Source organism: Populus alba, chromosome 3, assembly GCF_005239225.2.
Source record: "Populus alba chromosome 3, ASM523922v2, whole genome shotgun sequence".
In the NCBI taxonomy this organism is placed as follows: domain Eukaryota; kingdom Viridiplantae; phylum Streptophyta; class Magnoliopsida; order Malpighiales; family Salicaceae; genus Populus; species Populus alba.
The window spans coordinates 17,811,789-17,829,227 of record NC_133286.1 but is presented as its reverse complement, the minus strand read 5'-3'; the positions used below and the strand labels follow the sequence as shown (position 1 = coordinate 17,829,227).

Here is a 17,439-nt window from a genome sequence, read left to right as displayed (position 1 = left end):
CTCGCAGTGAATAAAGGGGAATCCTGTATAGTAGTGCTAGCACAACAAGGGCATTTGGGTGGGAGGTAGGTCATCACAGCTAGCTAGATGTCCCTCAATACAAGCTAGTGCCTTGGATTCCCCTCCAATATATGCCCACTTTACATGAAGTTAAAACCACGAATTAACTGTCATCAATCACCATACATGTATTCCTGCTACTTTGCTGCGCAAAAGTATACGAAAAAAAGTAAACAGCTTAGAAGATGAGAGCTCGTGGAAGAGGAAGAGCATATGATTAACTTGGGAGTCATTCTATATAAAACATCTTTATATATAATGAGCTGCTAATGGAGACACATGATAATAATGTTTAACATATTTTGTAAGGCAAAAGTCACAGAACAGCAACTAGCAAAAATTGCACTCAAGCAGTACATTTAATCCATGATATTACATGAACCTGGTATCCCTTACAAGTTAGAATTAAAAGCTGGCCAATACAAATGTATCCGGGCTAATTTGTTAGGAAATGAGGTGCAATGCCAACAAGTCACTACCTGGATTGGAAGGATCAAAGTCTTGTATCTCCTGAAGAATAGAATCTCTATCCTCAGGAAAGCTGCAGATACAGCAATTCATCCAATCCACACAGTACGTAGCCAGGGAGAGAATATTTTTGAGGTCTAGCCCAAGAGCTCTGCAATGATTAACCTCTCATGGCCCGTTTAAAGGAAGCTCGTAATGGAGAAGGGTGTGGTGGTCACAAAGGCATTGGGAGTTGAAACCGTGCATATGTCATTGCCTGCCAACCTGCACATGCTATCGCGTGCCCATATGCCCCCACTTCCTATACTCCTTTAACTTTTCATTTCATCATTCCATTCTATCTTGGCTCCATCACTGAAAGCTCCCACAGAGTCTCTCTACATAGCAAGCACTATATTACAACATTACAAAGCATCACCTAGTTTATTTCTGTAGTAAGATGCTCAAAATAATTAACTATATTTGCTTCTTAATTTATGGTAAAACTAGATGCCACATAATATGTTAATCATGTTGTAATTAACTTCTTCTGCGAAGGTGGGGCTACAGTACGAGGAGGTTGAGATGTCAAGACTATGCACTGAAGGTGCCTTGGACAGGTGATCAAGTGGTCATTACTGAGTCCACCAGCCTGCATGAACGAATGGATGACAGTTGGACCAACAAATCTAAACCCTCTCTTCACCATGTCTTTGCTTATGGTTTCTGATTTTGAGGTCTTCACTGGGATCTTTTGGCATGATTTGTATTGGGTGGAGATAGGTTTGTGATTAACATATCCCCACAAGTACTTGTCAAAGGATCCAAATTCCCTTTTAACCTGAAAATAAATTAAAGTTTGATCAGGATAATTTAGACAGTAAAGTCCCTTAATCATGTCTATATATTGACATCGTAACATGACAGGTAGTCAAGTACATGCTCAGTAACTAGGCCAAGTTAAGACAAATAATGTAACCTGGCCAAGCACTTCCAATTACTGTGTCTGGGTCCACATGGTAGTTTTTAAAATGATTCTTTAAGGTCGTTAATGAACTATTAAATCTGTTCCATCCAAAGTTCTTTTCTAGAAGAAACTTAATTTTGCATTAATTTTATCGAACAGGAAACTCATTAGTGAAGTAAGATGTTAGAGCATTCCGAAGAAAGTGGTAAGAAATAAAGTGGTTGAAATGACTGTTGAGGAATACGAACAAGTGATGAAAGCTAAGCTGCATTACCTCCAGAATCCTATTAGAGTTGTCGACCACTCCTCGAACTTGGCTTATGTCTAAGCCATACTCAGCACTGATAGACGTTATTTTCTTTTCAGTGAATTTGGAGACAATTTCTGCATCAAACCCTGAAAAGGCTTCCCTGCAGTAGTGATCAATGTCCGAGAACCCGTTAATCACAATTTCTGTCAATCAATATTTCAATGCAACCGTTTTTTTTTTTCCGGTTTAAACCACACACCTGAATTCCTCTCTTTTCTTCAGGATTGAAGTCCACTCCGATCCAACTTGTGCACCTGTCAGTGCTAGCAATTCAAACAGCAGCCTGCATAATAATAACATATTAGTTTCATGATTCATGAGTGCCATTATATACACTGTGTATGAGTAAAGAGAACTTAATTACTTGTCATCATGGACAGGAACCCCCCATTCTTCATCATGGTAAGCAACGTAGACAGGATCTGGTGAAACAAAAGTACGGATTGGACACTTCAGTTTCCTTTATTTTTCAGTGTATAGAAGGTTAAGTCAATCAAATGGAATTAATTAATGTGTGTGATTCTCTTGAAACCTGAATTAGGAGTGATAAAACTACATCTCTTTTCCTCCCGAGGGATGGTACTTGCAGCCGGAGAATCAGCAGGAACAATTTTCCCTTGATACTTAGCAGACTTGGTTCTTCCATAATGAGCAATACGCATTTTTCTTTGCTCTTGCATAACAGCAACTTGTTCCCTCCTAGCAGCAGCTATGCTACCTGGAGCCTCAACTAACAAAGAGGAAGAGTATTTCATAGCAAAAGTGTCAACAGAATGTGGAACTCCCGCAGTGCTAGATTTCTTCGACTTCTTTACCGTACTAGTAATCACTTTTGTTGTGCTACGTGGTGTCAAAACCTTTTCAGCACTAGTATTTAATCCGCCAGGATCATTTCCTCTCTTAACTGCTGGAGGTCTAGGTGATTTTAGCTTGGGAGAGATAGGAGGGGACGGTGCTGAAGGAAGCCTAGTTTTAGTACCTGCAGCATTACAAGCTGGTTGCATCAATGGTACAGGTGGTTCAGCTGGTTCCCGAGTAGGAGACCTTGGAGGTGAGTTCTTTTTAAGTGAACCGTGTCTTTCCAAGCTAGGAACTTGATTGGATTTTGGCTGAAGTACCGGACGGCCATTAATTTTAGCAATGGTAGCTGCAATATTACTGGTACTTTGGTTCAGCCTGGATTTAGAGGAACACATGCTAGTGAAAATGTGCTTTGTATAGACAGAAAATAGAGATGAGCGAGTGATTTGGGCGCAAGAAATTATTGAGTGAGATGATCAGAGATAGGCAATGGAGAAGATGAAGGGCTTGAGGGTTTGGGAAGGACGTGGGGTTTATAAACTGGAAAGTGGGGACAGAGAGGAGGGAGTAGTAACATGGGTGGGTCGGGGTCTGCCATACAACCCTCTTGTGAGGGTGGTTGCTTTTAGGTTAATGTGAGCTAGCACAAGGATGACAATGACTCCTGGGTCTAGATTAGGATTACTATTATTTCTCTCAAGAAAAGAGAGTGTATGGGGATGGTGGTGGTGCCACTGCCAGCCTTGTCATGGACCCTAAAATTGCCACTTTTTTGTGCCTTTACTGCTAAACAGCCCATGATCTCCTCTCTAATCCCAAGTTAGAGTGAGGATCAAGGAGAGAATGACCAATCATTGCTCCCCCCGAGCTTGCTGGAATTCTCAAGGCCGAGGCAAACACTTAAATAATAAAAAAGAAACGTGGTTTTGCTATGGTATTAGCTCAGGTTTAGTTGCCGAAGTGAATCAAGTTAAAGTAGCTAAAATCTTCCCGAGATTTTTTTTTTTGTTTCGGATATTGCAGACCTTGTTGTCATGATCCTTGTTTAGAGCAGCTTGTCTTATTTTAATTGCTATCTTTCAAGATGGAGTTGTATTCATGTCAAATGGTCCCAGATGATCCCAACTGTGATTCGAATGGACCATCTTCATTGAACTTCGAGACTTCGGATCATACACCCTTCACCCTAGTGTGTTAACAACTTGCAGGCTCTAGTCGAAGCAAAACATGCTCACGTATCTCGGATACAACATCTTTAATGGCATCATCGACATTTCCGCACACATTATTGCTAAAAAAAACACGACTTCCGAGTTAGTTTTGGCTTGATTTTCAATCAATAGTGTCATTGGTATAGATCCAAAGAAGAATGGATTAATGGAGGTGAAAAGTATTGTCTACTTCACTAACCAAGAAAGCTGACCCGTTGAACAATATTTGTCAAAATTGGCACCCTTTAACCATGTGATTTTAGGCTGTAGCAACGAAGTGAATCAAACCACTACCAACCAAAAAAAAAAAGAAAAAATTTGGAAAATGCTTATGGAATATTCTATAGGTGTATAAGGAAGATTTTGTCGGAAACGAGATAGAATACTATCTTTGAAAACTAATTCGCCTAGTTATTTATTCTATCGGTAATTTCTAATACCAATAGATTTATTGATGAAAATATTCATCACTAAATTAAAATAAGCTTTTACAGCTCATTTTTATTTATTTGTTATCATCCTCAAGCCAATAATTATTCTATAAATCTATAATCATAACAAAAAATATCTTAAAAAATTAATCTATATAAATTTCACAATGGATAATGCTAAATGATTTATACAAACTTATGAGCTTTTAAGGTTTTAAGATTTAAATAGCAAATTCATATAAATAGTGGAGAACAATGAGATAAAATTCCATACATAAACATTAAAAAAAAAACCAGAAATAAACAATAAAATAATGTCTAATAAACCATTAAAATTTCAATTGAAATATAACGTAGATCAATAAGATAAAGTATACCCGATACAGGATGCTAAAGGTGGAGGGGAAAGAAAAGATGTTGAGGTGGAAGGTCTAGGAGGAGGAGGAGGAGGAGGAGAAAAATGTGCACCTACAAATCTACTTAATTGAGCCTAGTACATTTTATTTTGTTATTTGTGCATTCATTTTCTTTGACTCAACAACCATTTATTCCTGAACTTTGTTTTGCACAATCTCATTAAATTTTTACAATGAATAACTCGGGCCTACATGTTGTGTGTCTAAAGTTAAAATAAAGTGACTCTCCTTTAGTTCGGGCTGATATCACAAATAAACCATAAACTCGATTTCTACAAGTCTCGTCACTTATATTAGTCTCCAACCATGCATGAGAATCTTGAGGAAAATGGGTGGAATGTCTTGATTTGTGCTAATTTTTTATTTCCAGAAACGATACAGTGTCTGCTCAACAATATATTTCCAACTTGCATGGATATATATAAATCAAAACCTGGAGAAGTTTTTCTTTTTGGTTAATTTTCTTGCCTTAGGTTGACAAGCTAGGAAAATCACGGACAGGGTCGGGGACAATCTGACCCCAAGAGGTTCACGCGGAAGGCAGTGGATCCCAGCGGTCAGGCGGCTGCTTTAAAAACAATGAGAAATCCAGGACTGCCATTGATGTCCAATCTCCATCTTGGTGCTTCCAAGCGGTTGTTAACAAAGCAGTGCATGCCTCGGACAAGATAAGGCTAGCGGGCTAGGGCCAATTTGCATTGATGTCATCTACAGTTCATCATGTTGGGTCAATTACTTGAATGACTCCATATATCTGTCATCTACAGTGAATCCTGTTGGTTGAACTTCAAATACAATCCTTCAAAGGTTAGATTTTGGTATATACACTCTAAATATGTCCGGGAATGTTCTTGTATTGATAGGAAGGATAAAATTATTGCTGATTGTGTGTTTTTATAATATAAAGATTTAATATTCTTAAAGTGTTATTTGCCCAGTATATATAGTATAGTTGCTGTTAAATTTAAAGCAAATACAGTTTCAGGACTAATATAAAATTAAAATTATAAATAATCCTTGAATAGAAAACAATAGACACTTTCAAAATCTCTTAAAAACTTATTTAATTTTATGTAGAACAAGAGAAAAATATGAAAAGAAAATTGTTTCTAAATAACCAAATTACTTGTATTTATAGTGTTGAGGAATTAATAACTAATATTATATCATTGACTTTACTGGCTTTAATAATTTTTTTAACTATTTTTTTACTTAATGATATGACAACAAAAATAAACGCTCGCAAAATTAAACACCAATAAAATTTTAGGATGTTTATTTGAGACTGCGATAACCTTATAAAAATCAAATTGAAAGAAATTATGAAGACGAATTCAAAATTAATAAAATAATTAAGGATAAAATTGAGAAGAAAACTAAAAAGGATTCAATTGAAATAAGCGCTCGTAACATTGGACACCTAATTAAATATCATGATATTTTGTTTAAGATAATAATAATATCACAAAAAGCAAACCAAAATAAATTATGAAATCTAATTCAAAACTAATAAAACATTGAAGGATAAAATAAAAAAAAACTAAAAAGATTCAATAAAAAAATAGAGGATATAACTTTTCTAAAAAAGAATAAAATAGAATAACTCCTTCGTTGTTCATATAAATAGTGAAAAATTTACAATTTTACCTAATTTTTTTGGTAGAGTAGATAATATACCGATATAGGTAGGCACAAAGCATAACTCATTGGTGGTGGTATTATTTAGATATATTTAAATTTCTATCAAAAAAAATTCCAAAAACAATACCTAGTCAATTGCCCACTATTATGCATGTGATTTGTTTGCTTTTACATACACACACACACACACACACACACACATATATATATATATATATATATATATATATATATTTAAATATACTAAATATCAATCTTTTTTTTAAAAAATAATATTTGCTGAAAAATTGATAAGATTTTAGTGTATTGATCATACAGTACACAATCTTTCAACAATAAATATGTTTATATTTTTGGTCTTTGTTTAATTTGAATTTTATATTTTTGATTGCCTTTTCTTTTATTTATGGTATTTGAATTTATTTTTTAAGATTTTATTATGTTGATCCTATACATTGTATCCTTATTAAGTTTAAATATAAATTCTAAAAAAAACCATAAGTTTTGGCAATATATATTTATTTGAATTTGTTTAATTTAGATTTATTATTTTATGCTTTTGTGTATTCTTAGTTTATGATATTTCCATATGATTAACACAAAATCTTCATGCAATTAATTAGGCAATTAATAAATTCTTTTTTTTTTGGGATTTGTTGAATTTATAAAAAAATTTATTCATGTGTTTTTGTGCATGGAATTTTAATAATTTTAGTAAGATTTTATTATGTTGATGATATTAAAAACAAAATTAATTCACATGAACCTATCACACACAATTAGTAAAATATATTCATACCGGTCACCGATCCATGTGTCACTCCATTATTTCAACTGAATTGTTAATTGATTTCGAGCCTGTTTGCCCTCCTCCTTTTCAAGTGTTCACTGCTTTTCTTTAAAGTAAATCATCAATATATATATATATATATATATATATATATATATGATTTCCAAAATCATTTACTTAACTTTTAAGAGTAGAAAGTGATTCTTATAAAAGCAAGTTAAGTTTAAATTAATTTTCACTTCAAAAGTGATGTGTTTTGAGATGGAAGAATGTTTATTTTATTTAAAAGACAAAATAGCCTTAAATATTTTAAAATTAACCAACCTCAATAATTTCTTATACATAGTAATTATCTAATTTTTAATTACATAATTAATGACCTTAAATATTTTAAAATTAAGTAAACTAAATTTATTTTATTTTAAATATATTAGCTTCTAGTTGTATGGGTCTAATTAATTATAGTATTTAGTAGTTTTATTTACTTAAAAAAACTATAAACTATCCATACATTACTAAAAAAAACTATATAATTTAGAGAGCGTTTTGGTATCTTGAGCTTTTCCTCTCTCTCTCTCTCTTTTTTAATCTTTTATGAGAATTTCTTTTTCTCTTAGTCTTTTTACAAGTTCCTATATATATATATATTAAACACTAGTGATAATGTGAATATGGTCTATTTCTAGTCTAATTTTCTTCATTCAATTTTAAATAGATTCAACTAATTTGTTCGTACAAAGTGTGTTAAATTCATGAATCTTTATAATTAGTCATTAATTATGGATAATTCTAGTATTAATAATCGACCAAATTGAGTATATGATTCCATGAATGCAAGATGAGTCTTTATGATTATTGCCATATCTCCAAAACTATTAAAACAAAAACAAACAACATTCATCCGTAACAACTCCTTTAAAAATCAATAAATCATAAATAATGATCAAATAAGCACATCTAGCACCCTATATACATTCCCTAGCAATCAAATCCCTCGAAAATTACAAAATCATTAATCGTAATTAAGTAATCATATGTCTTTATGCGTTGTATAGATCTGGCATACAACCGATGAAAGCTTCTATTTCCAAGAATGACAATTAACACTTTGATGCATTTTCAATGCAATAATATTACTTGACTTGTTCTGTTTCCAAGAACATTAATGCCATGGAACAATAACACTTCGGTGTAGTTTTGTAGTAGTTAGGTGGCCGGTTCCTCAACTGGATGGCCTCTCACGCACCAATTAATAGCATCCAGCCGCCACATGCTAGAGCCCGCTAAGCACGAGCCATAAGTTTTTCTAAAATAAATTTTAAAAACACAAAAAGAATGGATTGTCCATAACCTAACCTGATGATAATAATAATAATAAAAAATTTTAGAAGAAATTTAGTCATTTCAGTTTTTAAAATAAAATAAAAAACCAAAAATACTCCTAGATGCTAATTAAATGAAAACAACTTTTAAGGATAATTTAATAATTTGACCGTGTAATAAAAATATAATTGGATCATAATGCCCCTAATGAATTTGGTAATAACATTTATATCCCACGGAAAAGACTGAATTACCCTCCAAGGTAAATGGTTTTGTGTGGCAAGGGTAAGATGATAGATTTACTTTGCGAATCACTGTATATTCTGGGTGTATGTACAGTGAAAGTGAAATAGTGAGTTCTTTTAGGTTTTTTTTTTTTTTTTTTTTAATTAGTTCCTCACTTTCTTGACGTATCTCTTCATAGAAAAACCCTTCCCAAGTGCATTATTGTACTCTACAAAAACCAAAATGTCAAGCTTGTCTTCTGTCCTGAGCAATCCGCTACGTTTTTGAAACAATTGGTCACGGATCATGAAAAGTACAGCTCAGTCCTGTTGCTAAGTTACCTCCTCTTTGGTGGGACACCGGCGACATCCCCAATAATATGGATGCTGATGTCCACCGCAGAAAGTTTGGGAAACAAAACCTTACACACCTTGGGAACTAATTTGCTGGAGCTGTTTTTTTCTTTCCCCTGTATTTATCTGTCTCAACATTACCGGATTCAATTCATCCCCTGTAAAATCAATGCCATTATAGCAGATCTTTTAGTTTTTCATCTACTGTTCTTGGAACAACTTGATAAGTTTTGCTTTCAAGCTCAACTTTTGAAGGTTTTATTCATGGTCTTTCACCATTGATCAAGCATGGTTTTAGCAGCTCATCTTTTTTCACAGTTTGCATGCCACAGTTCAATAATTCGTCTGAAACTCACATCAAATTCCAATTAACAGCAGCACAAAAAGGCGGGGGGGATTTGAAATGAACATCAGTACACAAGTTGTCTTATGAGCTGTAACAAGGTAATCTTGATCCCATGAAAGGGAAAAGCTAAGTGGCTATGTCCTCTTTGTTTACGCAACAAGGTAACAGGAGGGCAACATGCCCCAGGAGGTGGACCTTGATGCTGGCATCTCTCAGTGTCAGCATTCTGGATGACATTTACCAAATCATTTATAAAAGAAAACGTAGATCAATATAATTGCTGAGAACAGAGACTTCTCATATTGGATGTTCAAATGATTTTAGACCCAGTTTGAAGGAAGCCGTTGGGAATTTCTGAATTCATAGGGACCTTATGTGTATGGTCACTTGAGAGTTAAATGGTAGGGACACAGTAGTTATTGTCAAATTTAATAGGTTCAAATCGGTCTTTTTCACATTGTTTGAGAACAGAGTTATAACTAAAATAACCTTCAAGAGCAAAATAATAATAATTGGTGTTTGGGGGTTTTATAGATATTTTAATACACAGACAAAGAGGTTGAGATAAAAAAATTTGAACCTTTCTAGGAGGGGTTTTGTGGGCTTTTTCACTTGGTTTTTTCTTTTTTCTGTTATACTCATGTTATATAAAGGGCAATTTGGTCTTTTTATAAATAAAAAACATTAATATGCACAGTGCAATTACTTAATTGCCTCGAGATCAAGAAATTTAAAGCTTTCTTGGAGGGGAGGGTCTTTTTCACTCGGTTTTAGATATTTAAAATATTAATAAAAGTAAAAGTAGTTGGCACAACCCACATTTTTTTTTGGCATGTGTGTTGTTTCACAATGAAATCTTTTTATGACATTATTATAATTACATTAACATTCTTTTTCCGGTGGTGCACCACGTGTGTAGAGATGTAGCGATTGAGCTCTAATGGATTTTTTTTCTTCACATCCCTCTTTTCTCTCTTTTTCTTGCCAAAATATAAAAGTGTCCTCTTATTTATATTTTATATTTAATTTGATCCTCTTTGTTTATAGCTATTTGTTTTATATTTTTTTATCTTCTTTTAATTATTTTATTTTCTTCAATTTTGTCCATTATTATTTGGTTTAATTTGATTTTTACATCAAATTTAGTCCCTATTATTTTGACTTTTTAACCCTTTTAGTAATTGAATTTTGTTTTTAATTTAATCTATAAACATTTGATTTTAATTTATTTTTATATTGAATTTAGTTCACCTTTTTTTTATTGTTTTTTGTTTTATTTTCAACTTTATCCCTTGATCTTTTCAGTCCTGACCACATGTATTGACTAAACGTAAACCATCGTCATTTCTATTGAAAATTGCTGATGAAAATTAATCATCATCATTTCCATTGAAAATTAGTGATGATATATTTTTTTAGGTGTTTTCATTGTTATTTATTAATTTTCTGGTAGTGGTAGTAGTTTTCCATATCAAAATGTGGGGAAATTTCATAGGATAAGACGCTTGTCTTTTTCTTGAAGTACAGAGATCACAGAAAACCGTTTATGCAAGTTTTGTTCATTTCTGGTAAGTGAAAGGAGGAAAGAAAGTGACACATTCTTTACTCTGCAGCTAGCATGCCTCCTTTTAATAATTTAAGAGCACAAATAGCTTGTGATTTTATTTTTTCTTAACATCTGCTTTCTTTATTCTCCATAATTATCATACGTGCGTCCACAAACATACTGCGAGTCCATGTCTACATTTTTCTCTCCATTAGCTAAGTCATGATATTCAATAGACAGGAGACTGAAGAAGAAGAAGAAGAAGTGGAGGAGGAAGAAGAAGAAGAGACTTGGTAAATTAAACAACAACAATCTCCCGAGACTGTTAAAATCTGAAACTCCTCAAAAACACACAAACAAACAAACAAAAATTTACAGAGTAAATTTGGAGAGGAGAAACAGTATTGATCACAAATTAATTGCAGCTACATAGATTAGATGGTTATATTGATCATCAAATCAGGTAAAAGAAGCAAAGTAAAAGGATTTTCCGGTTTCTGAAGTCAGCATCAATTGAGTTAAGTTATACAAAAAAGACGGTCCTCTAGAGCAAGAACTCGATCACCAGTGCATCATGAATCCAGGTATGCTCGCACGACATCCAATATTGGAGCTCGACATATTGGACATTTTCCACTGCCCTGCAGCAGCTCGTGCGCACATTTGAGACAAGTGCACATATGCCCGCATCTGAAAATATCAGGCATCATATTAAGCTATTACCAATGTTCATGATTCTGAAGAGGAGTAGCAATGGAGTTTCAAAACGACAAAGGGTTTCACAAGCAGGTACCTATACAGAAAAGAGTCGACCTGCGTTTCGTAGCAGATACAGCAGCTGCGTTTGTTTAGTCTCCTATCAAATGAATTCTTTCCATTCCCTTGAACTGTAGCAATAATTCCGGACTTGAATCGTTCATCAGGTCATTCCTTAAATTAACAGCATAGGAATAGAGGAATATATGCAAATATGCACTATAGATTAAGGTTGAATTTGCTGTTGCGCCTACTACCTAGTAATACCTTCTTGGATGACTAGAGGCAAAAAAGATATAAAATAAAGAAGGAAATATTTGTAGTATAAGTAGGATGAAATTCCCCATTAAAGATTCTATATGATACAATATTAGGTTGATTAAATTGTTTTAACTTGTTTCCAGGAAAGAAAAACGGTTTTCCCAGCTCACCTGGATGTACTTCCTGCACCTTCAAGTAGTTTTGCGAATTCATTTGCCTTTCCACGCAGCTCTGAATTGATTTTCGGAGTTCAGACATTTCACGCTGAAGTTGCTCCATGTGCCCTTTTAAATCGTACAGGAGTTCCATTTCCTGTGAGTTTAGAGTGTTTTTTATTTTTCCATTAAGATATTTAAGAAAGGTAATTAACTTCAAACTGTGAAGTGAAATTACTCACAATTGATGAATGACTTATGGAGGAAGAGTAACGCCTATCTTGATTGGAAACTTGAGATGGAGGAGTTAGGTGTAAAGCTTTTGTTTGAGCTTGTTGACAGCCATCAGCAACTTCATGTTCATCGGAAAAATTCCATGACCTGAACGGATATGGAGAATGCTGAGATGGTGAGGATTGATCAAAATAATCAGTAGCTTCGATATTTTGATGGCTACTTGGACTTCCTTCTTCTGATATGCTTTCTTCTCCTGCCGTTTCTCCTCCACTTCCTCCATCCAATTCTTCTTCTTCTTCTTGACTGTCTGCTGAGTGTGAGTGTCTTTGGAAGTAAGACAACATCAACTGTCCCATTCTCTCCTGACTGTCCCCATCTAGTTCTTCATCTTCTTGACTGACTTGTCTTTGTACACGAGACATCATCAGTTGGTCTATACTGTCTCGCAAATCGCTAGCAAGAAAACTTGACACTGTTCTTCTGCATTTGTAATTTGAAGCATCGAATTTATGCACCGCATAATTCTTTTTCTTCTTCTTTGGAAACTACTCTTAGTGTTTTTTTAGTGGCAAAAAAAGTAAGGAAAACAAGGTGGACTATCTTACCTTTCAAGGAGTTGCCTTATCTCATCATTGTCTGAGCTACCACCGCGCTTCTCTTCATAACGTGCTTTTCTTTGATCTTCCCAATAACTTCGTGGGCGAGCTATATCACTAAACCAGTCAGAATTGGTCTGTTCAAAATACTCCTCCTCTTCTACCTCATTATCTTCCCACTCACCATTCCAGGGTGATGTTGTTTTGGAAGTTTCTGGAGGATCAAAATTCCCAACCTGCAGGCTTATTCCTTGCCATGTGACATCCGAACTTGCACATGTTTCTTCATCAACTTTTTCTTGGACTTCGCACGTGTTTGATGCTGAGATCTTAACTTGAGGTTCACTCTGCTGCTCAGCACTGGTAGAGTTTTCTTGATGGTGACCGTCAGCAGTTGGCTGATTCTGTATGGAATTCTCAATGCCTGCACCGAATCTCTCCCTATGTTGAATTCAGGTTCCGGGTTAGCATAGGGAAGATTAAAAGAAAGACAAGTAGCCAATATTAGATCCAACATGTATATTTTACAACTTTTATTACACGGAAGCAGCAATTGGATATAGCTAGCAACATAGTCTGGTTTTGAATTGGCAAAGCAATGACAATGATAACTCTTTCAACAGCTTATCCAGATTGATCCAAATCTCATACAATATGATTATTGTTGATAAATGAACTTATATCCTAAATTTCGATTTCTAATTAGTAATTTTATTTGTCTGCATCCAAATCTCACTCTTCATGATGGATGCTTTTACCACATGACCTCAGTGCTCATTATTGTGCCTGGCAAACTTCAACTTCGTTGTAAGATGTAAATGACAGATATCATCAACTTGAGCAGTAAATTTAGAAAGATTTCCTTGAACTGACCAATTCACATAAGATCAAATGGAATGGCATCAAGGAAATAAATGACACGGCAGACATAACATTATCATATAAACAATATAAGACGAGCATCATGAACATTGGCGTTCACTTTGAATACATAATGTTTTCATATAGATGCTGTCTGCAATTTTAATATGCTATGGACCAATAACGCATGAAAAATGGGTGAAATTGACATTTTTAAAGATGGTTTTCATTTGGAAGCCAAAATATGAATATTGTGATACCTGAGATGCATGATGGTAGACCCATGTTGTGATCGATCACTACTGGACGAGGCTGTTGATTGAGATGATCGCGGCCGCTGTTGATCTTCAAACCCCACACCACGATGCAGGAATCTCAGGCGAAGCAAGCACTGTAAAAGCATTGCAGCACACAATAAGTAATTGTTTACATATGATAAAACTACAAAGAAAAGAGTAATCAATTGCACTGCAAATTTCGTGAGCTTTTGATATTGAAATCAAGAAATGGATGGAGAGCTTGGCTTCACCTGAATGCGGCCACGTTGAGCGAATTTTGAAACAGCGTGGCGCTCCCCTAACGAGCCGAGCTCCCTCTGCCTTTCTTGTTCTATTTGCAAAAGTAAATCATTGAAGGCTTGTCGCCCTCTTATCTTTGGTGAATTTACAACCTGTGACAAGACTTGCTGCTCTGTCCGATCAGAAACTGAAGAATGCCTCCGCTTTCTAGATAGGCCATCACCAGCACCGTTCAACGGCTGATCATCATCGTTGCTATCAGATGTCAGTCTCCTAATGATGTCAACAATTTTAACTTTCTCGGGCTCTCCTGCATCTGTGTTCCTGAAATGTATGGATGAAGGTGCACTCTTTGCCGAGCCACAGTCCACAAAAGCCTCCTTTTTCGTATTGGAGTCAGCTATACCAGATTGCCTTGATTTCTCCCCGGTATTGGGCGATGCAGTTTCAGTCTGGCTAGATACAGAACCGGTCCTGCTATTATTCATGCTATGGGACCTTTTCAGGCACGCCTCCGATTGATTTAGCCTTGCCTCCCATATCTGAACAAGAGAAGAGGCCCCCCGGTTCTTATTCATGGGGGGGTTGTTGGATTGACCTGCAGGATTTTCAGAGTCTTGAGAGTTCTGCTGCATAGAAGATGGTTTCTTCAAAGATGCAATCAACAACCCAGCCTTCTCCCTCTGCATCTCAATTGTCGACACCATTTCTCGAGCCTGCGTAGCGGCCCATTGGTCAAGAATCCTCGCTTGCTTGCTGCTCCTAATCGAAGAATCACGTGCATTCTTGGGAATGTTATCTTGGTTATCGGTCAAGCGCCGTAAGTTTTGATGATGATCATCAGTTTTGCCATTAATACGATTTGTTGGATTCTCATTAGAAGCAGAATCAGAAGTCACAGAGATGCAAGTACGGAGGTTTTCTCCAACCAATCCTTTGAGATTCTTTTGAAAAGCAGCAGCAGCAGCTGCCCTGGCAGTGCTCTCCCCACTACATCGTTCGTGCCGGTTATGATCTCTTAGAACACAGCCAAACGGTGAAGACGAAGCAATCTCAATTTGGGAAGAAGCCATTATTCTAACAAATGTACATCACGACATACATTGGAATGAATGCAGCAATTTTGTGCATGCCATAAATGAGACACAACCCATTTTTCAAGAAAAAAGAAATGGATGGATGGGAGGGTTGTTAACAAAAATCAAACCTCACAATACCTCAACAGATAATTCTATACCACAAAGAAACAGAGGATCTCTTCTGTTTTCAGGATACTAAACTAACAACCACCGCTAGCAATACAGGACATGCCTTAGCTTTTATTTCCTATTCTTGGGACTCTATTGTTGAAAACTGTTTTCTTGCCCTACAAACGAATGGCACTCACAGGTCAAAAATACTAGCAAGCAAGGCAAAGTGTTGGGTATCAATGTATTGGTATGGTGCGACTGGAAGGAACAAATTATGACTCGGGAAACTTCATAGATAAACTGAAGACATGGGGAGTCTTTGGTTTGGTGAAAGAAAAGGAGAGAGACGTTGGGTTTTTTTTTTTTTTTTTTTTGGATTTTAGCCGTTGTATTTTGTAGGGTCCATAAATTCAAGTTTAGGGAAAAAGCAAGAATCGTTGTCCTAAGAGCGTATCTCTTTTCTGTACATACCAAACACCCTTTCTAATCTTTTGACCTGACAGGTTTAAATCTGCCAATTGCTTAATTAGGTTGACATATTATTTACAGTAAGCTTGATTTGAGGGCTTCATTTCACGTCCTCATCGGGGTTTAATGGGATTCTTCTATCTCTGTGGACACGATCTCTATAATGGAATTCAGTTTCCTCTGTGTCCTCATCAGCTAATTTTGTTCCCTTCATTCCCTATGAATGCCTTGCTTTATTAATTTCCATTGTCATTTAACCATGTGGCTAGCACCACTAAAGAGTGGAAAAAGAAGGGACCTTCTCTGACAAAGCAAGGGTCTTGGATTACATGGAAGACTTGATGCAAATGCAAGAACCAGATTCTCAAAAAAGAAGAGAAAGGAGAAGAGAAATTACGAGGACTGGCAATTGAAGAGTGTGGAGTCCGCGGAGAAGCTAAATGAAAATATGGTCGAGGATAGACTGAATCATTTATTAAACTAAAACATTTGGTCTAGAGAGGGAAAGATTTTCAACTTATTATTACTAACATGAAAGTAATTGGTGAAAATTGAACTACGTTTTTTTTCTTTTGTTAAAAAGTTAAGTAAATGTGCAATATGATCTTCAATTATTTCAGTAAATATGTGATTTTGTTTTCATAATTTTTCGAAATGTTCTTACTCTGTAGGTGCCAGTGAAAGAAGGCAGTATTTTCCTGGCTCTGCAAAAGTTTTCTGCATGGTAACTAAGCAAGTACAGTCATGGCCAAAAATCAAATAGATCTCTTATTATTAATATTTTTTACTAATTATGCAGGAATTCATGCTAACTTGACTCGGTTATTGTTTAAGGTGCTAGTTTTCGGTGGATTCCATGCTTATTTTACTTGAATGCAACTTGAAAGTTATTATTCTTTTTTTTTTTTTATGTTAAATTGCGCATAACCAATTTCTTTTTATCAGTTTAAGAATTCTATTAACAAGAGAGAATTAGGCTTTTATATTTATTTTAGAAGGAACGCTTCTCATGGATCTTACAATTAAGAAAAAACTAAAAAGAATATTATTTTATAGAAAATTACAAATTATACTAAAGGGCTAGATAAATCAATGTAGTAATTCCTAGAGTCCAATTTTTTTTCCATTTTCATCCTCAATCTTTTTTTTTTTAATTGCAATCTTCTTTGTCTAATTTCATTATCAATTTGTCAAAATTTATTAAGAAAACAAAATCAGCAATAGAGGACCAAAATGTAAACAATGAGAAACTCTATGGTCAATCTTAAATTCAATATGTAACGCTTATCTTTTGCAATCCCTTTAGTTTTTGAAATTCTAATTTTAATCCAAAGATTTTTTTTTCTTAACATTTCAACCCTGAGTTGAGAGAAGAGATAGAAAATTATCTAAAAACAACGAAGGACAAAGAAAGTCGGTGAATAATGACCATTTTTCAACTATGAAACTCATTGTTTTTAGTGTCAATAATTTTATTCTATGAGGAGAGTTCAATAATGATGTTTTTTTTTTCTCTAAATATGCTTGAAA

The 17,439-nt window shown here is 34.9% G+C and overlaps 2 protein-coding genes across 2 annotated transcripts; both read right to left on the bottom strand.

Annotated features, from left to right (window-relative positions):
• Positions 1–273: 273 nt before the first annotated feature.
• LOC118054360 (uncharacterized) lies at positions 274–3,114 on the bottom strand. The gene is made up of 5 exons (XM_035065911.2): positions 2,317–3,114; positions 2,149–2,206; positions 1,984–2,067; positions 1,749–1,884; positions 274–1,348 (listed from the first exon to the last, which is right to left on the bottom strand). The coding sequence occupies exons 1-5, from the start codon at positions 2,978–2,980 to the stop codon at positions 1,037–1,039; spliced, it is 1,254 nt and encodes a 417-aa protein (XP_034921802.1). The 5' UTR covers positions 2,981–3,114; the 3' UTR covers positions 274–1,036.
• Positions 3,115–11,257: 8,143 nt separating this feature from the next.
• Positions 11,258–15,792, bottom strand: LOC118054359 (uncharacterized). Its single transcript, XM_035065910.2, has 7 exons — positions 14,263–15,792; positions 13,994–14,124; positions 12,882–13,313; positions 12,282–12,756; positions 12,055–12,196; positions 11,661–11,754; positions 11,258–11,557 (listed from the first exon to the last, which is right to left on the bottom strand). Exons 1-7 carry the CDS (start codon positions 15,322–15,324, stop codon positions 11,440–11,442), a joined length of 2,454 nt encoding a protein of 817 aa, XP_034921801.1. The 5' UTR covers positions 15,325–15,792; the 3' UTR covers positions 11,258–11,439.
• Positions 15,793–17,439: the final 1,647 nt, after the last annotated feature.